This window comes from Mesoplodon densirostris, chromosome 17, assembly GCF_025265405.1.
Source record: "Mesoplodon densirostris isolate mMesDen1 chromosome 17, mMesDen1 primary haplotype, whole genome shotgun sequence".
Classification (NCBI taxonomy): domain Eukaryota; kingdom Metazoa; phylum Chordata; class Mammalia; order Artiodactyla; family Ziphiidae; genus Mesoplodon; species Mesoplodon densirostris.
Genome location: NC_082677.1, coordinates 8,101,179 through 8,125,509, shown reverse-complemented (window position 1 = coordinate 8,125,509; position 24,331 = coordinate 8,101,179). Strand labels below are relative to the sequence as shown.

At 40.6% G+C, this 24,331-nt stretch overlaps 1 protein-coding gene across 5 annotated transcripts in view; it reads right to left on the bottom strand.

The window, feature by feature from the left end:
• RXFP2 (relaxin family peptide receptor 2) overlaps positions 1–24,331 on the bottom strand; it is a 97,943-nt gene that overhangs the window by 20,087 nt on the left and 53,525 nt on the right. For 3 of the 5 annotated variants that reach the window (XM_060079647.1, XM_060079649.1, XM_060079651.1), the window contains exons 3-11: positions 22,596–22,673; positions 19,091–19,196; positions 18,209–18,280; positions 9,780–9,851; positions 9,132–9,203; positions 7,499–7,570; positions 6,360–6,431; positions 3,392–3,463; positions 1,459–1,530 (exon numbers count right to left, since the gene is read on the bottom strand). In XM_060079647.1, coding sequence (XP_059935630.1) covers positions 1,459–1,530; positions 3,392–3,463; positions 6,360–6,431; positions 7,499–7,570; positions 9,132–9,203; positions 9,780–9,851; positions 18,209–18,280; positions 19,091–19,196; positions 22,596–22,673 — 688 coding nt within the window. Of the gene's footprint in view, positions 1–1,458; positions 1,531–3,391; positions 3,464–6,359; positions 6,432–7,498; positions 7,571–9,131; positions 9,204–9,779; positions 9,852–12,378; positions 12,453–18,208; positions 18,281–19,090; positions 19,197–22,595; positions 22,711–24,331 lie in introns of those variants that run through there. The other 2 variants (XM_060079648.1, XM_060079650.1) reach the window with 2 other exon arrangements.

Genomic DNA, 24,331 nt, shown 5'->3' with positions numbered 1-24,331 from the left:
GAGAGTGACAACAAAACAAGATGACGATGATCTCGTACACCTGGAGAACGTCCTGCAAAGTGTTACCTTGAAAAAGAAAGTACAGTCTTCTGTGCGGAAAGGACCTGAGTGGCCTCATCTAAGTGCTTATTCCTCTCCGGAAGGGGTTTGTGGTCAAGAAGGCACAGTAAAATTATCTAACATTTTTGTAAACTTAAGAAACGTAAATGCCTTGTTCAAGTTAGTTCTACTGAGTTCTGAATTTCTTCTATCATACTGGTGCCATCTGGGTTGGAATGAATTATTGGTGGTCCTAAAAGAAGAAACCTAGCGTCTCTTATTTAGGCTCTTTTTTTTTTTTGGTGGGGGCAAGGGGTTGGCTTTGCCTAAGTGTAGTATAAGAGGAGGATTAGGAAAATGTTCAGAATGTGGACTCCACACCACTGTCTCCTTTAGTTTGTATAAAAACACACTCCTGTTTGTCCTGGGCTACTCCTCCATTCCACCCCCGTAACCCAAATCTGTATCCATCCTCCAAGGTCTGATCAGGAATGCCCCTGAGTGAGCTGTCTTTAATTTTTTGCCATAGAATGATAATATTTTAGTTCTAATGCGGTGCTTTGCACATTACAGTCACTTAAATATTTGTGGATTTGGTTTATGATACTCATTCATTAGATTAAATTATCTTAATTATTTGTGAATTGTTTTTCAAATTACTCTTATTGAACTACTTTTCACAGTCCTTTCTGGATTTCAAAGCAAGGCATAAAGAATGGGGGAGAAGGTGATTAAGAAACTAATTTTCATTTTTTAGACTTCAGATCAGGAGGAGATCTCTACCCTAATCACCACTATTTGTAATGTAACAGACAACTTTAAATGCCAATGATACACCATTTTGCAGGTAGTGATGAATTAATAGCAAGACAGATGATTTTCAAAAGGTTTAGATCTACACAACATATATTTGAACAGAAAAATGTACGTGAGCTCTGAATATTTTGCAATGAGCCTCTTTCTAGACATTTCTATTTGCGTCATCTGCTCTGGATGTTATAATATCTTAAGGGATAATAAGCATGTTCATTCTTTTGTTTAGTTATAATTGATTAATATTATTTCAGTCATTTATTCATTCAGCAAGCATGTACTGAGAATTAATTGTACTCTAGACATTAGAGAGGAGAATCCCTGAGTTTAAGGAGCCATGGAAAACTCATTTACTCCCAAACACACATATGTATGAAATCAGTCAAAGAAAATAGGCAAAGAAATTAGAGTAGGCTAAATCCATATTAAGCCCACTGTCTGATTTTTAATTTGCTTTTAGGATAATGTTGGTGTTCTTAATTGATTTTGAATATCCAGTAGTCTACAGGATTTTGATTGCTATTAATGAAAAGCAGTCTCACTAGTCATTTAGATTTGTAATCCTGAAGAAGCAATCATATTTTCCCAGTAGACAATGCTACTTACAGTTCTCCTAAATTTTTTAATGAAGAAAATGTCTTCTCTGGAACAAAATCAATTTGATTTCTAGGCAGAAACCTGTAAGACATGGTAAGAGTCAGCATTGTTGATTTGTGTCTGCTGTAGTAATCAGTTCTCATTGGGAGATGCCATTGATCCGGGTGTAATTTAATAAGCCTCCTTTTTTTTTTTTTTTTTTTTTTTGTGGTATGCGGGCCTCTCACAGTTGTGGCCTCTCCCGTTGCAGAGCACAGGCTCCGGACGCGCAGGCTCAGCGGCCATGGCTCACGGGCCCAGCCGCTCCGCCGCACGTGGGATCTTCCCGGACCGGGGCATGAACCCGTGTCTCCTGCATCGGCAGGCGGACTCTCAACCACTGCACCACCAGGGAAGCCCTAATAAGCCTCCTTTGAAGTCTCAAAGCAAGGCATGTTCTGGTGTGGAACACAGGCAGGAGTTTCTTACAGAGAATGTATCCATATGCTCTCTCCAGGACATGTCCCGTAAGGAACTTGAGGTGCTGAGTGTGGTTTACGGAGCTGCACTTCATTTGGATTCTGATTACTTTAGAAAGTGTTTCTTTCCCAACATACACACATGCAATGTCAAATTTGGACCCTGTTAATAATTCCGTGAAGGCTTTGAGAGGATCTCTGGGTAAGGCACATTCCTTATAAGAAGAAGTCCAGAAAAAGAGCAAAGCTTGAACCAACCCTATTTGGGCCACAAACAATTTTTTTTTTTTTTTTTTTTTGCGGTACGCGGGCCTCTCACTGTTGTGGCCTCTCCCGTTGCGGAGCACAGGCTCCAGATGTGCAGGCTCGGCGGCCATGGCTCACGGGCCCAGCCGCTCCGCGGCATGTGGGATCTTCCCGGACCAGGGCACGAACCCGTGTCCCCTGCATCGGCAGGCAGACTCGCAACCACTGTGTCACCAGGGAAGCCCCACAAACAAATTTTAAAATTGGTGGAGGAACAGTGATTTTACATTTCCTCTGTCTAGAAATGGAATCCTCCAGGACAAACGGCAGAAAAGAGGGGGTCGTCAGCTAACTACCTTACAGGGGTGTAAACAAATGAGATAATGAGTATGAAGGTGACTCAAAAGCTACATGGTGTTATAAAATAGGAGACGTGGATGGTATTTGTTTATCTTCCAGTGTTCTCTCTCATTATCCATGAGACAAAGAATAAACTCTTTGCATCTCCTATGTGGGATAGTCTCTTTTCTTACTAAATATGCTAATCTTCAATCTGATTGATAAATCTGCAACCTGGCAACAGCCTTAGCTCTTAGTCTGTTGGAGAAAAGTGGTTAGATTACTACAAATGGATATGCTCTGAATTTTCTTTTCCAACCACCCATCCAAGCAACAAACATTACTAAGTACTTACTATATATGGAGAACTATGATTAAAACAAAAGCACATTCTTGTGTTTTTAAGCTTACCAGTGCAAATGTGCCAATTAACCGATCCATCTGCCTTCCTGCCCCCATAAAAAACACAGTCAGCAATCAGAATCACCAGTCAGAATCTTTGGCCAATCAGAATACATTAGAGGTTCTTCTCTTTAGAATAAAATTTTGTTTTCTTTAAAGAGAGAGACATCAAGTGATAAGTGTCATTAGCAGTAGCCACTTTCACATACATTATCTCATTTCCTTGTTGACCATGGGGTTAGGTACGAGTTCAGCAGAGAGAGTGCAGAGAAATGATGATTGCCCTCAGAAAGGAGGAGGCTCAAATGGTTGGCAGCTAAACATAAGGCTTGGCCCTAGCATCCAAGTCAATAGATCCATGTGTACATTTTCTAGTACTGCAGTTTCAGACCAAGGCTGTAAACAAAACATACTTTAAAATTCCTTGCCAATATTTTCTTTCGATTTCCAAAGCTACTGGGTTTCCCCTCATTTACTGAATTACATTGTATACTTACAGCACTGTGAGTGAATCGCACGACAGAAAGGTGGAATTCGTAAGGTATTTTATTCCATTGCCTTCCAAATCCCTAAAAGGCAGGGAGGAAAAATATTTTTAATGTTTTTGCACAAATCATATGTCTAAAGGCAGTTTTTGGTGATATAACAGTTCTGAACTTTATTTTTACTTCATTCCAATTTTTAGGCTTTCCTCCTACTTATTGCAGGGTCAGTATAATTAATATTCTGCGTTTTTTTCCCCTTCTAATTAGTGTTAGAACTTAATAAAATTGAGCGAAAGGGCAGTCCGCCATTTAGTGAATGTGTCTCTGTGTCAGATACCATGCTATTAATTAGCATAAAATTTGTACTATAGTAATAGTAACTCCCATTTATTGGGCTTTTATAGGGTCAGGTACTGTTCTGAGTGCATAATACACACTCCCACAAAGTTGGCATTATTACCTCCCATTTAACATATGAGGAATCCGAGGATCTTGGAAATTTACTTTTCTTCTGGTCACACAGCTATTGAGGGGTAGAACTGACCTTCTAACTCAGATCCATCTGAATCTAATGCCTAGACACTTAAGTCATGGCATCCTAGATCACTATATTCTCCCCTCCCTTCCCCCAGGGTCAGGTGGATATTTGTGTCTCTATTTTGCTGCAGGAGAAACTCAGGCCAAACTATCTACCAAATACTGGATGCCAGAGTCAGGATGGTGAGTCCCAAGCTGTGTGAAGGAAAGTGCCTGCTCTTTCTACCTCCCTCCACGATGCTGATGCTGAGTGCAGTGCTGCTCCGAGGGTCCCGGGTCCCAGCATCAGCTGGGAACTTGTCAAAATGCAGATTTCCAGGCTCCACCCCAGACCCACTGAATCAGAAACCCTAGGACTGAGGTCCAGCGGTCTGTCCTAAGTCTTTGCATTGCTTGCGCTGTACGCTGATGTTGGAGAAGCACTGGTGGAGAGCTTACGTTCTGCCAAGGTGAACCTTATGAGAGCAGCACCCACATCGTCAGGGAACAACCTCAGGAACACTCTGACATGGCCGCTTCCAGCAGCACCAAGGACAGAGAGGAATGGCTCTTCTGCCAACTCTGTTCATTCCGTTTACCGCTGGCTTCCTACAGGCTTCCCGCACACGACAATAGCTGTTTTGCTTCCTCTGAACCTTTCTCACATTCACGTTAATATCACCAGTTCCTTTGTCATTGCCTTTAAAATCCTATTTTAAAGCCATCTTGGAGGTCTTGCAGGAACTCAACTTTTTTTTCACTCTTAAAATACAGCAATTGCAAATAATAAACAGTGTAGTCCCTTGAAAGTCCAAATATGGTTCAGTAGAATAGGGAAAATGTTTTTACATCTCAGAACACTTTGCAGTTGTGAGCAACAGTCCTAGCTGGTAGCAAGTGAGGGAGGAGAAGCAGGGCCAAGGCGGGGTTTTTTCTGCCTTTGAACTGGGGCGATTTGGGGTTGACCTCTCAGCTCTCATTTGTGATCAGCCAATCTTGCTAACGACATCTTTTCACTGAGTGTCTACTTTTTCCCTCGTGTCTGTGGGAGCCTAGAGTGAAAATGAGTGTCCCCAGAACCCAGGGCTTGGATGTTGCTTCCTGGTCTCCTCCTTGTTGCTGATGCCCATTTTGGGGACGGGATGGGTACAGGCTGGAGGCCTGATATTTTTCTGTTAACTTTACTCCTTCCTGTTGCTTTCCCATTGTGTGGATGTACCTGCTTAGTTTCTAAGTATTTTCCACCTATTCTTAATGAGTTTTATTCTCATGTTTTTCAGATCATCAATTCCCCCCCGCCTTTGTTTTTTTAAGGCAGCTCTGCACGGCATGTGGGATCTTAGTTCCCTGGCCAGGGATCAAACCCGTGCCCCCTGCATTGGGAGCATGGAGTCTAAACCACTGGACTGCCAGGGAAGTCCCATCGCTCCCATTTTTAACATTTAGCACGCTTACGTGAGACCCCCATTGCCTTAAAAGCCTTTTGATAACAGGTATATAAATAATTTTTTTTAAGTCAGTAAATAAACACAAGGTCATCTAATAGTGTTGTAACAAGTGAGGCTAGTTCAGAGAGGATCCAAAGCTGAGGTACTAAAATTTTATCATATTATGGGTATTGAGTCCCCTGATTTGACAATGGGGAGAGTTCTGGGGAGACAGTACAAACAACTGGCATTTTCCCAGGACAGGAAGTCGCTCCTGTGCCATTCCTGCCTGTCTCAGGAGACCGTGAATATGAACATGGTGGAATGGCAGGTAGTGGTGGTGAAACCAAATGAATGGTTTAAATGTGTATTGGTCGAAAGCTACCAAGGAGTGGAAATGGTTTAGCACGTTCATTTACAGAGTTTTTTTGGAGCACTATTATGTGCTGATTCTTGTGCTGGGTATAAAATCACAGAATTTACTGAACGGTAGGGGATAAACAGGTAAACAGATGGTTCTATGATGACAGTGCCCTGAGACAGCGGTGCAGTGGGAGGAGGGGAGGCGTGGTGGAGGCTCTCCTGTTAATCAGGGCACAGAGGCAGCCACTGAACTGGTGGGTGTGTCAGAGACGGCTTCCTGAAGGTGACGCTTAAATTGATTTTTGAAGGAAATGTCGGAGAATAAAGAAGACCTTTCAAGTTGAAGGAACAACATGTGTTCAGGGAACTGACTGAAGGAGCAGTAGTTTGGTGTATCTGAAAGGAAGGCACAAGAGGAGAAGGGGCTGGCAAAGAGACCAGGTGGAGTAAGGGATAGAGGACAACGGGTCTCTGGTGCTAAAGTGGGAGGCTTGAACTTTACCCTCACACCTGTGGGGATTCCCCAAAGATGTTTCAACCAGGAAGTGACATGATCAGATTTTGGTTTTAGAAAGAAAAGCAGAGATGAGTTCTTTGTATAATTGTGAATTAACTTCAGGGCTAGTTTCCTGAATCTGGGTGAATAACAAATTAGCTGCTAAGTGCATACTCACATCCAGTTGAGTTGAGGCATTTGGGCACACATGTGCTTGGGAAGGGCTTCTAAGTAGTTATTCACCATAGACCTTTACACAAGAAGAGATTAATTAGAAACGAAATGATATGCCACTTTAAGAACAGTATTTTTACTATTTCCACAGTTTGGGAACTTGTATGCTAAAATCAATATATTAGGATGAAGAATATAAACATAACTACCTCTTCAAAATGGTCTCTAGATATGTGTGTGGCACGGATAAGGGAGCAGATGTCAGAGAAACTATGAATGCATAAGTGTGATACATAACCTAGGAATAAATATGAAACAGTTTGACTTTATGAGATGAAACAAAAGTATATACTGGGTAATAATTTTGAAGTTCATGGTAATTTTCCTTGTAAACTTCAAATGTGCAATAATTTCCAGCATCATACATCCAAAGTTGCATTTTAAGAGAAATGTTAATCATTTACAATATTAAAAGGCCTCAGGAAACTGCATTAAATCTAAGAAGTGATAGTGGGAGGCATTTGGGGAAGAAAACAACTCATGAGCATGTTAAGCTGCATGATTAAATTTATGATACTGTGGTCCCTTTTCACAAATGGAAAATTAATGATGCTATATGATCAACTGTAAAGGAACATAATAATCCCCTGCTGATAAATCATCCCAGTATATTAATAAACACTGAAAATGTAATTATGAGAAAAGCTTAGTTGCTAAGACAAAGATTTTGGAATTTTCAGTTACTCTTGCTGGATAAAGACACATTTTCCTTTGTTAAAAATGTAGTTGGAGATTAACTCCTGGAAGACTCTAACAAATTTAAATGTAGTAAGGAGATAAAAATGAATACTATGTTTGGTGAACCACTGCAAATAAAAACATGCCTTAAAAAAACAAAACAGAACATGCCTTAGGACTAAAGGGAATTAAAGCAGATCAAAAGGAATTGAACTAGTCGGCTTAAAATATACCATGAGCCATGGACAGGAAGTAGCAACAGTAATTGTGGTTTGAAACACAGGAAAAGTTTTGACTAGTATAAATCTTAGGGGGCTTGATTTTCTTAAAGCTCTTTTTGTAAGCTAGTTTTAGATGTCACTGCAATTTATAGACAGATGGATTGAAAGGTAGATGAATACTTACAGGAAAAACAAGGAATTTAATCCAGTAAACAACCGCTGTGAAATTCTGGTTATGGGATTGCCATCTAGAATTCTGACAAAACATATCACAAACATTTCCAATGTTACATACATTAGCGAAATTAAACCAGGAAGAAATAAAAGGCTGTGGCAATCCTGTCTCCCTCCAACACCTGCTCTCCTCCTTCCTGTCTGTCCACACTTGGCTCAGGGCTCTTCCCAAAGAGCTTTTCCTTCACCCCGTGGCTGGAGCAGCACTTTCCTCCAAACCCCCATAATCCCCATCCCAGGATATATCAAGTCCCTTTGGACTTAAGATCCTTCACCTCTGGGTTCCTGGGTCCAGACAAGCTGCACTTAGCTATTGGCTGATTATGGGCTCCATAAATGCTTTGACCTACTGATTGACTGAATGAAAAATGAATGAAAAAAATTCTTAGGAAATCACAAATGGTTCCTTGGTCTCACGGTGTTTAAATGATGTAATTAGTGGGGCCTAAGCAAACAAACTTATTAGAAGCTTTGAGGGTGAAAGACTGAAAAGACTTATAAATTCAAATCACTGTTTTTAATTCTATATGGTATTCTCCTAGAAAAAAGTAGATAAGAGGAAATATGCCTTCTTTTCTCTCGTTGCCTTTGAAGCCAGGTACCATTTCCTCTTACTTTCAGAGGTACCTGAGGGTAGGATTTGGAGAAGGGGGCTTCTGAGCACCTACTATATGCCAGGCATTCTGCATGTGACACTTTATATATGTTATATGATTTAATTCTCACAACATCCCTCTTAGAAAAAAGGAATTATGATTATAGTTTAAAGATGAGGAAAAAGAGGCCTAGGAAGATCAAGAAAATTGCCTGGAACATTAAGCATGGGGCCATGGCATACACAAGGATCTGGATGAAGCTGAAGTCCTAGCTTTTTCCACTAGACCAGGCTGACCTACAGCAAATGGGAAAACTAACACAGCCTTCTAACTGCCCTTTGTTCATTTTTCCTGATGAAAACACAGACCTCTGATGTGAGACTCCTTAGGATGGAGCTGATGGCTCAGCTTGATAAGTGATGAAACACAACAAGCTCACATATTTTCAGTCTTTTCTATGAATCCTCTGGAAATCAAAAAGGGCCTTATCTTGCTTACTTTCTAGGTCTGTGGTTTTCAACAGAGGGCACTCTTTCCCCCAAGGCATATTTGGGATTGTCTGGAGACATTTTTGATTGTCACAACTCTGGGAACGAGTACTGTTGGCATCTAGTGGGGTAGAGGCCACAGATGGCACTAAACATCCTAAAATGCACGCCCCCCCCCAATCAAAGAATTATCTGGGCCAAAATGCCAGTAGAGCTGGGCTGAGACACCCTGCTATAGGTAAACGCCAGGTGGATGGATGACTTAGCAAGCCGACTTCTGGGCACAGAGGCCACCTGAAAAAACATAGCACTGATTTCTCTTCACACAACCACCATTTGGCATGCCATTATCTGAACTGCTTGGGTAACATGCTCCAGATTATGTGACAAGCAGAAAAATAAGTATAATAAAGAAGATACATAAATAGATGGAAACTATGAGCCTTGATGAGTATCATTAGGACTGTGATCCGAGGGAAGGAAAAGCTAGAATACTTACAGCCAAGTGAGATGATGTAAGTCTTTGAATACTCCAGGTCTGAGAGTTGTAATGCAGTTGTGGTTGAGATATCTACAAATAGCACGGGTGAGTAAATTAGGCAAACTTAATACTCCACTTTAGTCACATATAATTACTGGACATCTATTTCTGAAAGCACTCCACTGGATGAGCAGGGGCCAGAAAATCAAAGAACAGGCAGGAGATACAGATAACCAAAAGGCCAGTGTGACAAGCACCAGGGCCAGGACCAGGAAAGTGGCCAAAAATAATGTATTGGGACATTATATTATGTTAGAGTGTAACGGAAGAATATGTGAGGTGATTTTTGCTTTTGTCCTTTTGGTCACATCCTTAGTAGACTAACATTTTAAGAAAGTGTATAGGTAAGTTATGTATTTTCTATTTGTGGAAATGACCCAAACTTGGGGAGACAAGATTAAAGAGAGCCTTTATACCTGTCTTCTGGTAAAACTTGGAATTTTTTAGCAGTTCTTTCAGTGTAATAACTAATTACACTGTACTTTGTGAAAACTTATTTCTCCCATTTCTCTATATCCAAAGTCGAGCCTTTAAAAAAGTACCATTCATTCTACCCTTTTAATTGTCACTTAAAATTGTACTCATAATTATAAAGAAGTTACTCACAGTATTTGCAGATTATGTAATCCCAAGAATGCTTTCCTGGATATATGTCTAATACAATTATGCTGAAGGAATCTGGTAGGAATAAGATAGAAGAGTCCTGTGATTATGGCTCATGTATTTGTTAGGTTGTTTCTTCGCCTGAAGACAATTTGTGCACCTGGCTCATAAAATCCTGTCTTATTCTCATGTTGGGAGGTAGAAGCATTGCCAGTGAGAGAAGGCTGTGAGCCCAGCTGTGCCTGCTGTCCTGATAGAGCCCGTGCAATGAGACCCCAACATCTCTGACTTGAACCACTGAGGTCCAGTATGCTGCGTGTGGGGACAGAACTTGTCTTATTTCTGCACACTGGCATTCTGGTGGCCTTCCTTCTCTGACGTGCAGGACTTGCCCACCATGTGAGACTAGCCAGGCTCTCACTGCTGAGCTTTCTTGCTCTTTCAGTACAGAGTTCCACCTTCAACTCCTCATTTCTCTTCATTCTATTCCCATGAAACGAGGTGAGGGCAAGTCTCGTTCTGTTTCAAGATGCAGAGTGAGAAGGATGCAGCTAGTTAGAGAGGGGCTCAAGGTCACGAATGGCATCAGTGGCTGAACTGGGGCCAGTGTACCAACTTCAGCTCACAGGGCCATGAGCTACTTAACCGCTGAAGCAATCTAGCAAGAGTGCATGGATTCAATAATAGCACTTTCGGGCTTCCCTGGTGGCGCGGTGGTTGAGAGTCCGCCTGCTGATGCAGGGGACATGGGTTCGTGCCCCGGTCCGGGAAGATCCCATGTGCCGCGGAGCGGCTGGGCCCGTGAGCCATGGCCGCGGAGCCTGCGCATCCGGAGCCTGTGCTCCGCAACGGGAGAGGCCGCAACAGTGAGAGGCCCGTGTACCACAAAAAATAAATAAATAAATAAATAATAGCACTTTCAGGAGTATCTAAGTAAACAATTTCCATATCCTGTGCTCATTATATTAATACAATGGGAGGTTAGCCTTGATTTCATATTTTCTAAAGAACTTTAGGCAGGATATATTCACGCTATTAATAGTAACTAGTGTCTATATAATCTTCTGAGTGGCTTCCCTGTCTCTTATTTTGATTTGATTTGGGCCCTAAAGTTTTGATTTGTTTTGTTTTTGGCCATGTGGCTCGTGGGATCTTAGTTTCCCCAACCAGGGACTGAACCCATGTCCCCTGCAGTGGAAGTGCAGAGTCCTAACCACTGGACCGCCAGGGAATTCCTGCTTCCTAAAATATTTTACACTTTCTCATTGTTATGATACTTCACTGCAAAACTACTGGTAGATCTTTTGCTTGTTCAGCATCTGGCTGTACTCTGAATTTTGTTACACCACAATTATTCCCAGTGAAGCTTCCCAGCCTTTGAGTTATGACTGCGCTGTAGCTGTGCTGGGATATTGATGTCCTCAGCCCACAAGGTGGCAAAGTAAAGCCAAGATTAGCTTCCAGTTATTAACAAACCCATCTTTTATCCCAAATATTGAACAAATATTGTCATTTTCTCTGTGTACCACCATGTGGAAAAGCTGCATACTACAGAGCACACGCATTACAATTACAGTGACACACAAAGCAACAATTTCAATCCTACAAAGTAAACTTGAAAAACCCTGTAAGAACTCGTGCCATCCCATCCCCCTCTCCCTGCTGCAACATGTCTGTAAGGAGATGCTTCACATTGTAGCATAAATTCTGCTTTTGCTTTAAAGTTCTGCTATGAATAGAATGAACCCATACATATCAATATCTGTTTTAGCATTTTCAGAGCCCTTAGAGTGATTTAATGAAAGTTAATATGGTGAATTATATTACAATAGCAAATGAAAATAGAAAAAGAATACCATAATCTGCGTATTTGAAGTTCCTCTTAAATATAAAACGTACTACCTAACTAGTGCTATTTACGTTTCATTTAAGATAATTAAGTCAAAAGTGCATTGCACATTTTTTTTTTTTTTTTTTTGTGGTACGCGGGCCTCTCACTGTTGTGGCCTCTCCCGTTGCGGAGCACAGGCTCCAGATGCACAGGCTTAGTGGCCATGGCTCACGGGCCCAGCCGCTCCGCGGCACGTGGGATCTTCCCGGACCGGGGCACGAACCTGTGTCCCCTGCATCGGCAGGCGGACGCTCAACCACTGCGCCACCAGGGAAGCCCATGCATTGCACATTTTACCTACACGTTGTCAATCTTGAAGAGATGGGGGCAGTTGTAAACTGTGAATTTGACCTTGTGCTTTTGATCTGCCCGACTCACCTGATACGTTCAGTCTATCTGCCTTCACTGACACCAGTTAAGACTCCAACTTCTTAAATAATAAAGAAGCTCTAGTCTTCTATTTAGCCAGTTTGCTGGCACCCCACGGAGAACTAGAGTCCCAGGTCTCTCGTCTCAGACTTAGGCTGATGAATTTTTTAACTTGATCCTTCAGTATCTGCTTTCTTTTTTACAGAATAGTAGCTTGGTGAATATGAGGGGAAATTTGGAAACATGACAGTTTGGCAAGTGGTGTCCTCTTTTTCTTCACAGCTGAGATATGAGCTCGTTGGATATACTTTACACTGAATGGTTTTTCTAAGAATAACTTACTGGTTCATGAATTCCTGCTGTTTCAGCTGTCAGGACTTTTCAAGCAGAAACGCCAGGAATTTATGTACCTGAAACTAAAGCAAATAAATGCTTTAATGGCATGCATGTTTATAGGCTATTTTTTTAACGCAACATTTTGTACTCATGAGCCAGGCAGACTCCTTGAATTACATTCTGTTGCCAATGATTGCATTGAAAAGGAACCCAGTTTAAGAAGGAATTCCTAATTTATATAAAATTTATGTCACAGTGAGGAGAGGAACTGCTGTTGGTTTCCGTGGTAGCAGTGATGAAGTACTATGGTCAAGCTCATAAACTGTATTTTATTTCTTTCTCTCAAAGATCCTCTTAAATTGCTTCTTACCCCCTAATGTTAGAAAGTTTAAAAGAATATTAAAAAGAATAAACTGATCGCTAGTGAAAGCATTCAGATAAGTGACATTTGTTCATCTAGCAATTAACATTTTATTTTGACTTAGGAATTTCTTTTTCTGGATGCCTAACTGACCTTAATTTCACTGTGAATACTTAGAGCATGCAAGACCGGAGACGCACTTGACGTTAAATTGGGTGATCCCTTAGGATATATCCCAATACAACTTAAAGATGCATATCAACTTTATAAGCTCAATACAATCTAAAACACATATTCACACGTGTCTTTTCCCTGGTCAAACAGAATAAAGCCCAGATGCTCTAGCCTAGCGTTCAAAGGTCCTACAATCAGGATTCAATGTCCTCTCCAGCATACACTCCATCATTCCTGTGGGAACTCTTTTCCTTTAGACAAACGTCCCTGGTCACCCTCTTCCTGACATCCTTTGAGTGTTTCTGCTGATGCTTCTTTGGTCCTCCTTGCTGAAGATGCTCCCCACCTTCTCTTTAGCCCTGTATGTGAGTCCCACACACCATTCCTTTAACAAATGCACCCTGATCCTCATATATGTTTCAGCGTATGTGACAATGAGGGGTGCAGGCAGTGGCGGTGCATGGTAGTAGGAGAGCCAGAGGACCGTCCAGTTCAGGAAGAGGACAGGATGGTAATAAGGGGCTTCGTCACAGCCCAAGGATGAAGGTGAGGGGTTCACAAAATGGAATCATAATTGAAAGAATGACCTAAGACATGTTCAAAACTCAGACAGTGAAGAATACAATGGGCAGTAGAAATCAATTTCTACTTATATTTTGGAAACAAGAAAATGCTAAGGAAAAGCCCAAGCCTGCTGTATGGGACATGTTTTATATTATCATGAAATAATAAAAATTACATAAATTCTCAACTCCTACATTGTTCTTGTCTTCTTGGTCAATGAAGGTGATCTCAGGACTGAAGTGAATACACAGGATACAGCGCTGTGGCAGTGAAAGCCCAAAATGGTAGAATAAGTTAATCAAAATGAGTTAAAGCCTCTGGTTTGGACAATTTCTCCTAGAAACTGAGAAACACTGAAAATGCGTACACTCAGTCGTGATCAGTGGAATCTGCAAAAAGATTCTGGAAAAAGATCTGGAAAAAGATAGTTGGATGAGCTTGAACTTGGTTCTGGGTGGGATCGTAGGACAGGATATTGTGATGCTGCTTTGTGAGCACCTCAGAGAGAACAGGAACAGGGCAGTTCACGAAAAAGAGGGCACGTCAGACCAACTTGATTTTCTTCATTCAAAGACTGATCAGATAAAACTGTGTGGTCGACTTTGCTTATATGTCTACCAGGCATTGATTAAGTGGTTTTATGATGCTTTTATAGACAAAATAAAGAATATTGGCAGGGTCCTGCTCAATATCCTGCTCCATGACTTAGGTAAAGACGGCTCATCTTATTTTCAGATAACAGAGTGCTGGGATGAAGAGTGAATCTGTTGGATGAGCCCAAAAGATCTTCCCAGTCTGGTAAGAAAAGCTGAATCTAACAGGGTGAAACTGAACAGGGATAAATCTGAAGTGCCACAACTAGTTCTCAGGTGCTAAGCGCACAAGTACAGGATGGAGAAGCTGTCACTTGTCAGTTATGCATATGGTACAGGACGAGGGATTTGAGAGACATAATCACTAGGAGTTAAGAATATGAAGTAGCCACAAAAAGAACAAATGTAACCTCAGGGCATAAGCAGTTTAGAAAGGAAGGGTTGCTAGCTTCCCCCTGCTCTGCCCTTGTATGTGTCATACAAGTGATCATATTACATTTATTCTAGATACTACACGTAAGGAATATGTAGGTGACCATATACAGAGTGACAAACAGATGTGAAACCAGGCCCTTTGGGGAAGAAGTTAAGGATTCGAGGCTGCATGGGGAGAAACCTGTGGTGGGGTGCATGGTGATAATGGCCAGCTTTGAATATCAGAGGAGTTACATAGAAGACTTATTGGGTGTGTTCTGATCAGTCTCATGGGGTAACGCTCAGAATCATGGCGAGCTTTTCAGATGTTTTGGGCAGTAGTAGAGTTATGTGACAGGACAGTTTATTAGCATAGAGTTTGAAATTCCTTTCCCTCGGCACCTCCTAATTCCCTTCCTGGTTTATTTTTTTCCCCCATAATCACGATCTAACATATTACGCAGTTTTATCTTTCTCCATGGGAAGTTGAGCTCCTTGAGGAGAGGGCTTTCCATATGTGTTGTTTACCACTATATCCTTGACACCTCATAGGTATCAATGAATATTTGTTGAAAGAATGAACGAACATGTGGGCTTGGCCAGCTTTCACCCTCCTGCTGTCTCTACCAAGAGTTCTGGGGGTGTCCATCCAGTTTCTTCCTTCCCCTGACACCTCTTCCTGGGGATGGTTTGTGTTTTGCTACGTTGGTTGTTTGGACTGTTGTAATGCAGGATGAGGAAGAAAAGGGACAGGACAGGACAAGGGCTTGCCTGACACTGGGGAGATTTTTCTGCAGCTTCTGGAGAATGACAGGAGGAGCTGAGTGGTGTGAAAAGGGGATGGGGGAGGGGAAGGAGATTTAAAGAAGAGTTGTTGAGCTTATGAACTGCTTTAGGATATTTGAATAATGTTTATAAGGAACTTGGGTTATTTTGAAACCAAAGTTTGTTTTCTGGACACTTTCATCGATGGTAACAATATTCTGAGATTGGCCCATGGGGGTGGACTTCCAGAGGACTATAGTCAGAGGTCTGGCTTTGAAGCCAAGTTCTAATACTTGTCAGCTGGCTGACTTTGGACCAACAACCTTTCTTCTCCAAGGATGGTTTCCTCATTCCTGAAAGGAACCTGACGCTGTCTACCCTACCTCACAGACCTTGAGGGTCAAAGTCCAAATGAGAATTCCAAATGTTGGAAGTCTTTGTCAACTTTAAAAAGTGACAGATGAATGTAAGAAATTGTGTTTAATCCCCCTTGATGTGCCTTGCAGGTAAGAGACACTTGGTGAATGTTTATTGATAAGAGTCTTATAATTTTTTTCTCTCTGAGTCTCTGGGAGAATCAAATTGCCTCAAAAGCATCAAATAACAGCTTGCAATTAAGAGAAACCCTGCTGAGTGATACTCAGGTTATGATGTGGTACCTAAGTTTTCTCAGACTTAGGAGAAATTAAACATTTAATTGGAGAAATTTCCAGCTGATCTGGGCAATCTGGTGGGAAAAAGATCTCTACTTTTTTTCACTAGGGAAAACTGGGGCCTGTATTATCAATAGTGCTTCCACATTCTTCCCTTCAGTGGGCTACCAGATACCGAGAGAGAAGTATTGACACAGAACAAAGCTACGAATCCGTGGTCCAGGGGAGGACTTGGCCTGTGAAGTCTAATTTTAAATCTCCTTGCTTAACCTTCTAGTGATACCTCTGCCCCCTCCCAGAAGTCAGCTTTCCCCAATTTCGGGGGCAAAAGATATAGAAGGGAGTCCTGCATGGGACAGAAGAGTATGTGTTGGTAGAAGATTCAGTTAGATGCCAGAGCAATTTCTTTCCATCTCTAGGTGTCTGGTTATTGTAGAATAAACACTGCACTGGGCATCAGAAGATATGGGCGGTAATTCTAGCTCTTCTACTAGTTAGTTGTAGATCTTAGGTAAGTCATTTAACTGTTGCAGACTTTAGTTACCTTGTAAATAATGAGAAGACTTAATTAGGAATTCATAAGACTTCTAAGACTCTAGATAATAGTTTTAAACAGCTACTCTAAAACATGAATATTTTTCCTTCCTTTCTGCTAGGCTATTTTAGTTTTCTTCCCTTCAGCATTATTCAGGGAGTGCAAGGGCAATACTGATTTGTAGAAATGAACAGGCTGTGATTCTAAGCATTTCCAGTAAGACCAGAAGCAGTATAGTTAAGATTTCTTCTCTAGAGGAATCTGGAACCCCAGAGCCAATGCATAGCTACTCCAGGGGACAATGACAACATGACCACGTTCTCCAGGATGGAGAAGAAGGAGCTCACTGAATCACGAAGGCTACAATCAAACATAGGCATGATTCTCTATGTTCACACAAGATTCTTCCTCACTAATGGACTTCCTTCAGGGACTTCCTTTCTTGTATAAGGGAGTCTGTACCTAAATTCATGAGCAGCACAGAACTGTTGACGGTATTTCAAACCAAATGTGTTTGTCCAGTATCAGCAAAGGATCAGATTATTTTTTATCCTGAATGTTAATATATATCACATTTCTAGAAACTTTCCCTTCTATTCTGAATGTTAAAGGGCAAAATTGTAAGATGATGGTACTACCTAGGGGCCTTACAACATTGTCTTGCTAATTTTCTAATCTAGTCTAATGATCATCTTGGCAAGCGCAGAAAGTTGACCTCTCCATTATCCCAGAGTGACTCAGGCTCAGAGGGACTGACACATAGTAACCAAACTCTCAAGAGGTTGAATATTTAATTGCTTTATTTATTTATCTATCTACCTATCTCTCTATTTATTTATTGGCCACGCCGTGCAGCATGTGGGATTTCAGTTCCCCGACCAGGGATGGAACCCATGCCCCCTACAGTGGAAGTGTGAAGCCTTAACCACTGGACTGCCAGGGAATTCCCTAATTGCTTTATTTAAATAGGATGTATTCCACTCCACTAATTAGAATGTTAGAATTATTCCCCATCCAAGGTAACCTCCCAGATACTTTAGTATGAATAATTTGGTAAGTTAATGTAGTCATCATAAGGTTGATTGATGAGCCAGGAATCAAAGCAAAGAGATTCTCCATCTTGATATGAACAGTGTCACAATAAAGTTCATGGGAGTCATGGTGGAGATGCACAATCCATCCCTGCCCCCCAACAGAGACTATCTCTAGGGATTGTATCTCTCAGATCCTGGTTTTCTTTTTTTGATGATGCTGGAAGCATCCTGACACTTTGTTTCTCATGGCTGACCGTGTCCTATTTGTTGTTTTCTTTCCTCAGATATGCTAATATCACCGATTTCAACCAAGATCGTGTTTTTGCTCTTTTTGTCCTGGGAAACAGTCCATATCCTATCATTATATGTTTTAAACGATGGTTCTTGTCTATGCTAACACTCTTCCAGGTTAAAAAGTGCATCTAGTGCCTCTGAATCTGCAATGTCATTTTCCAAATGATCTGGAGTAAAACCGTGGAACTATGTATTTTCTTACTGAGATGCTCAATCCAGTTTAACTCTCTATGGAAGGTTTAAGTAAAACCAGTTGTTATTTTAAATTATGAAATGGAAAGAAAGAATACTTTTCAATGCTTTATTGTCTAATCTTAATTACATTTAGAAAAATAACTTTAATGATAAAGGTAATCAACCTTATATTTCATTTTACTCTTAGATTAAAAACAACTTAAACAAAACATCCCATAGATTTCCCCATAAAAACACTATTAATAGCTACTTACATCTTTTTAAGTTCTGTGTATTTGATGAAAACTTTATCTGAAAGACTGTGAATATTGTTTTTCTTAAGAGACCTAAAATAACATGGAAAGAAAACGTTATTATGGATTTTATGACCAACCAAACTCTTCCCTAGAAGCTGCATGCTTGAGAATATTTGATGATGCTCCATACTATGTCACACACGTTTGAAAATGCCCATAATAAATAAGAATCTTCAAGTGAGAACGAAAAGTCCATAAAGCAAAATTAAAGCAGTTTGCAAATATCTGACAAGGTTAGCCAGTTAGTGAAATATAATAGACAGGAACATCTATGGTGATTTAACTTTTTCTTCTCTAGATAATTTAACAAAACACAACAAAAATCCTAACCAACTCATGCATGCCCAAATTATGATATGTCCGCAGGCAAATTCCTGAGGCTCTCATAACTTCTATGCAGAGTTCAGAAAAACTTGCACAATTATGTCACAGCTAGCCTCGTGGATCTTTTATACCTTAAAGTCTTGGACAAATTACCACTATTTAAAATGAGATAGAATAAGTGAGTACCTTTCCTTTTTTTCAAATTTTTATTTTTACTTGTATAGTACTGGCATATTAGTAATAATATATGAATTGGAAAGTAATTGAAAATAACTCCAGGCCACAGACATTTGTGAGCTAAATGATAACCTGGCTAATCTAACATACAGTGTTTAAAACATTTTTTCCCTGGAGAAGGAGTGTGCAGAGTTCTCTGATGGCTGGTGGTTTTAAAGGGATTTTCTATGATTTTGCTAATGTATAAGTAGCATAAAACAGAACAAAGAGAGTTTAGATTAGACTACACGGTTTTCATGTGACTTTAAGAGCAAATATCAAGATGTGAATTTTACTCACAGTAATGTCACATTGCTGGAAACGGTTGGCACAGACTTCAAGCCAGCATTTATACATTCCAACTCAGTTTCTTTGCACTCACAGCGTTGTGGGTACTGACTTAATACTAGGGGGCAAAAAGAGTAACGATTCAATAGAAAAAAAACCCTCTTTAATTATGACTTTATTTCTAGTAACTGGCATTGTTCTTTTTCCATTGAATGTATAACATTCACATCTTGTTAAATGAACTTATTCTGGCCCATAATAAAAGCAAACAAGAATTTTCTCCTAGTCAGATATAGACTTGGGACTTCCCTGGTGGCGCAGTGGTTAAGAATCCGCCTGCCAATGCAAGGGACACGGGTTCGAGCCCTAGTCTGGGAAGATCCCACATGCTGCGGAGCAACTAAGCCCATGCGCCACAACTAGTGAGCCTGCGTGCTGCACCTACTGAAGCCTGCGTGCCTAGAGCCCGTGCTCCGCAACAAGAGAAGCCACCGCAATGAGAAGCCCATGCACTGCAACAGGAGTAGCCCCTGCTCACCACAACTAGAGAAAGCCTGTGCACAGCAGTAAAGACCCAATGCAGCCAAAAATAAATAAATAAATAAAGTATGAACAAAACCAAAAACAAATATAGACTCATGTGGTATTCATCTCAGTTCTAACTTCCACTGGTCATTTCAGAGGCATTTAACAAGGGATTAGAAAGAAACCACAGGGATGTTTAAATAGCATAAAAGCATATGGTGAACAAGATTAAGTTCTTCTCAATGAAATACATGAGTATGATTGAGTAAATCTTCAATGGGTATAACGGAGTCAATTCCATTTAACTGAATGGCACAAAGAGGTGGCTCAGTAAATGCTTGTTGGTTAAAATTAAACTCAATTATTTTCCCCCTTTCAAACTTCTCTTAGAGCTGCGACAAGAGTGAGATGCAGGCTGGGCAGTGGCCATCACGGTGCCTTAGTGAAATCAACCAACCCAGACACCCTATCATTCCGGCTCTTAGCTGTTCATTACTATGAAGTTAACGTGGTAGGTAAAAGTTGTAGAGAAACTGTAAAGCAGAAAAAGACCAAAGATCCATCTATCTGAAGCATTCAGAAGGAAGAAAAACACTTTAGGATTTACTTTGAAGGAACTCACATAATTATTAATACAATGGCATATTACCATAATTAGTAAGATTTATAATAATATATTAATAATATATAAGCACTATCACATAATTCTTTTATTTATATATTATGTGGTTATTAATTATGTTAATTGTTAAAATAATGGCATATGAGAAATCTATGGAGAAACCAGGCCAAGTTGGTCCACAGAACAATGACTCTCTGTGTGTGTGTATGTGTGTGTGTGTGTGTGAGAGAGAGAGAGAGACAGAGAGAGAGAGAGAGAGTTGGGGGATGATATTAATGGAGCATTTGATGTTGCCTCTGATCCTGTGGGTATTTTTTTTGAAGGAGCTATAAAAAGTGAGAGTTATTTTCCAATATTTATATTTAGTATTTATTTAAATCTGATTATAAGTTCTAATTACTCTGCTTCTTTTAGATCACTTTTATTCAAACCTTATGTTTAAAATCAATTTCACCAAATTTTAGTAAATCCAACAAACTTTTATTGAGTGCCTCCCTAATCCAAAAGATGCATTCGAGTGCAAAAGTGTTCAGAAAATATTCTGTGGTGTTTGTAGGCTTATGCTAATCATCTCAACTTCCTAAAGATAACTCCAGATTGTTTACTTCAATGTTTAATTGACACTGAAAATAGCGGTTACATTATTAGATTGAAAGCCTAGGATTGGAAGCTCTTATTTACCCATAAGAGAATCTCGCATACTCCAAGCTGAGCCAGTTGACTAAACCAGAAATGTGAGCGTAACTCCCTCACCTGCAGGTCAGTCAAACCCCAGCCTCTGGATTCTTCTTCTGAAGCACCTCTTGAAGCTCTCTCTACCTCACTCTCCCCAGAGGTCTTTTCTGGGCTCAGGTTCTTAGTATTAGTCTGGAGCATTGCGAGAAACATAACGTTCAGTGCCTCTTTCACCGAGCTTTCTCCTCAACCTCGGCAAAGCTGACATTGGGGTCAGATCAGGATCATTCTCTGTCCTGAGGAGCTGTCCTGTGTGCTGTAGAAGGTGCAGCAGCAGCCTTGGCCTCCCTCCGCTAGAGGCCAGCAGTCACCCACCCCTCTCCAGCTGTGACAACCCAGGATGTCTCCAGACATTGACAAATGTTCTCCAGGGGCAGAATTGTCTCAGGGTGAGAACACTGTTCTAATCCATTCTTTAAAATTCTGGTAGAAGAATCATTTTCACATACACTTCTTATCACTTCCTCTTCCTCTTCACTAAATGGAAATAAGCTCACAACTTTGGTGGTTGCCCCCTTGTATACAGCAGTGACCTCCACAATGGCATGTGTACAAGATGACCCACTGTGGTTCCGGGAGAAAATGTTAGAATTTTCAGTTATATTTATTTTTAAGCTTTTTAGTGTACTCTTTTCAATTTCTAACTTTATGTATGATATATTTGTGTATAATGAAGTATATAATAAGTGGTAATTATAACCAGGTATTATAAAGTGCATAATATACTATAGTGTAGTATTTAATATATGGACTTTATATACATATATTATGTATACATACTAATGTATGCTTGTAATTGTACATACACCTACATAATTATATCTATGTATATACATATTATATGTAATATAATAATATATTAACATACAATATAATCTGTGTATATACAGATATATAATTCTATCTCTGGGACAGAGGCCAAACTCCAAAGAGTGCACCCAAAACCCTTTGCGGGCTGGCCCCACCCTTCCAACGCATGTACTAGAACGAATGTGAAGCAGGCTCTGGCTGACCCCACTGTTTTGCTGATCGTCCTCCCCTGCTCATCCTGTCACCTCTTCCCCTTCCCTCCATCCAAGGACTTCCAAGCCCATCTCAAGGTCACCTTGTCTGTGGATTTCTCCCCATCCCTGGCACAGCCATCATTTCTCCCAAAGGGCTTCCACATTCCCTTGTGCAAACATCCTTCCTTCAGTTTCGCACAAATATTGTACCATTCCTGCTTCTATAAGGGTCTGTCTTTCCCGCAACAGCGTGAGGTATTTGAGGACCTTAGTCATCCTTGCACTCTCAGTGCCTAACATAGGTCCTGGAAAGTAGCTGGTGCTTAATATCTTTATTAAAGAAAGCAAGCAAAGGGAGTAAGATCTTTATTATTTGTCACAAGTATTCAGTACCTATGTATTCTTGCACTCACAGGCTAATACATAGAATGAGCATGAATGGAGCATGTTGTTTTCTTCTTTCTATCTTTTCAGTCCCAAGAGCAGATAACAGACCAGTTGACCACTGAAATACACTGAACTGAAATTGAAATTCTAAAGGGAATTTATCACACTACCCATATAAATCCATGCCCCATAAATAATGTTGCTCGCAAAGCTGAGGCCGAGTCTTCAAACCAATACCACTTACAGCACTCCTGTGTTAATGCCACATTATTAGCATCTCCATGGACCGTGCCAAACAGAGTCGCCCATCCACTAGTGTCTCCTGTGAAACACACGGCGATGAACATGTGTCAGTTATTCTAGAAATAAAATATCAAATTACAAAACGAAAGTATAAAAATTTGATCATGAAATCAATTTTAAAAATTTAAGTAACAGAAAGATAACAAGGGAGGAAAAGGTAGGCAAACATCTGGAGTCTTGTCTTTTTCTGCAATTACAAATAGTTTAAATGTGTGTATCATAAAATATATAATGAAAATAGACACATGTATCCATCTTGAAAAATATCACCTGTTTCTAATGCTGACATTTTAAATGTTTGATCTTAATTTTGAGGTCCTCAGAAGAAAATATAACCTGAATTTTATTTTATCATATGCATACATGTATGTAGATACATACTTGATATATGTAATGAGTTCTGGCAAAGTTTATAGCACCTGACCTTTTTAATAAGGAAAAAACCAAGTTCCTTTTAATAAAGCCTGTCTAGTCCTGATGAGAAAAATATTTTCTCAACTTGTCAGATGATATAATCTGCTTATTTGCCAGGTTTTCCATTTTTTGCAATAAAATTGTATTCTTTTAAAAAAGAAGGCTTGGGCTTCCCTGGTGGCGCAGTGGTTGAGAATCTGCCTGCCAATGCAGGGGACATGGGTTCGAGCCCTGGTCTGGGAAGATCCCGCATGCCGCGGAGCAACTAGGCCCGTGAGCCACAACTACTGAGCCTGCACGTCTGGAGCCTGTGCTCCGCAACAAGAGAGGCCGCGATAGTGACAGGCCCGCGCACCGTGATGAAGAGTGGCCCCCACTTGCCGCAAATAGAGAAAGCCCTCGCACAGAAACGAAGACCCAACACAGCCAAAAATAAATAAATAAATAAATAAGGCTTGATTTTTGAAGCATCATTACTTTAGCATAAGCTATTAAAGTGATAAAACACACAATATGATGTATGATACTAAAGTTCATACAAATAGAAAAGTAAATTTAAATAACTGCCCGCAGGTCCCTTTGATCTCTGAAAATTTTAGTTTATTTTTATTTCTTGCTGATAACCTCAGTGGTTTTTAAAATTATTCTATTTGATGCCTTTACATGAATTATTTCACTTGCATTCCTAACACCCTCATGAGGTAGATAACGTGCACGGTCTAAGATTTCCACTGAAGAGGAAAGGCCAAGAATTTGAGTGACTTGCCATTGGCACCCAGAGAGCTGCCCCATCATGAGCACTGATTGTATTCTACTGTTCTAGGATCTGGTGACACCAAAACAAATAAGAACTGTCCTCAAGGAGCTTATGTCCAATGAGAGAAGTACAGTGTAAAGACAAGGCAGTCCTTAGTACAGTCGTCCGGGTATACCCAGGGTGCTATGGCAACAGAGAGAAAGGGTGCTTGTCCTAGACCTGGGGTAGAGCTTCAGAGTGGGGAGGTGTGGCTGGGAAAGCCAAGCTTCTCAGGAGAGGAAGGGACACCTAAACTGCACCCTACAGGCTGAGTAGGAGTGATTCACAGGTGGTGAAGGCAGTGGTGCTGGGAGCACGCATGAGTTCCCAGGGGCAGGAGAGCGGATCCTAGAGATGCACACTGGCACTCCTGGACTTTGCTGTCGCCTCTGATTGCTAGCTGGGCAGTGCCAAGGAGTGGCAGTTCTGTGTGGTATAAAACACACAGGATTCATTCAGATTCAGGA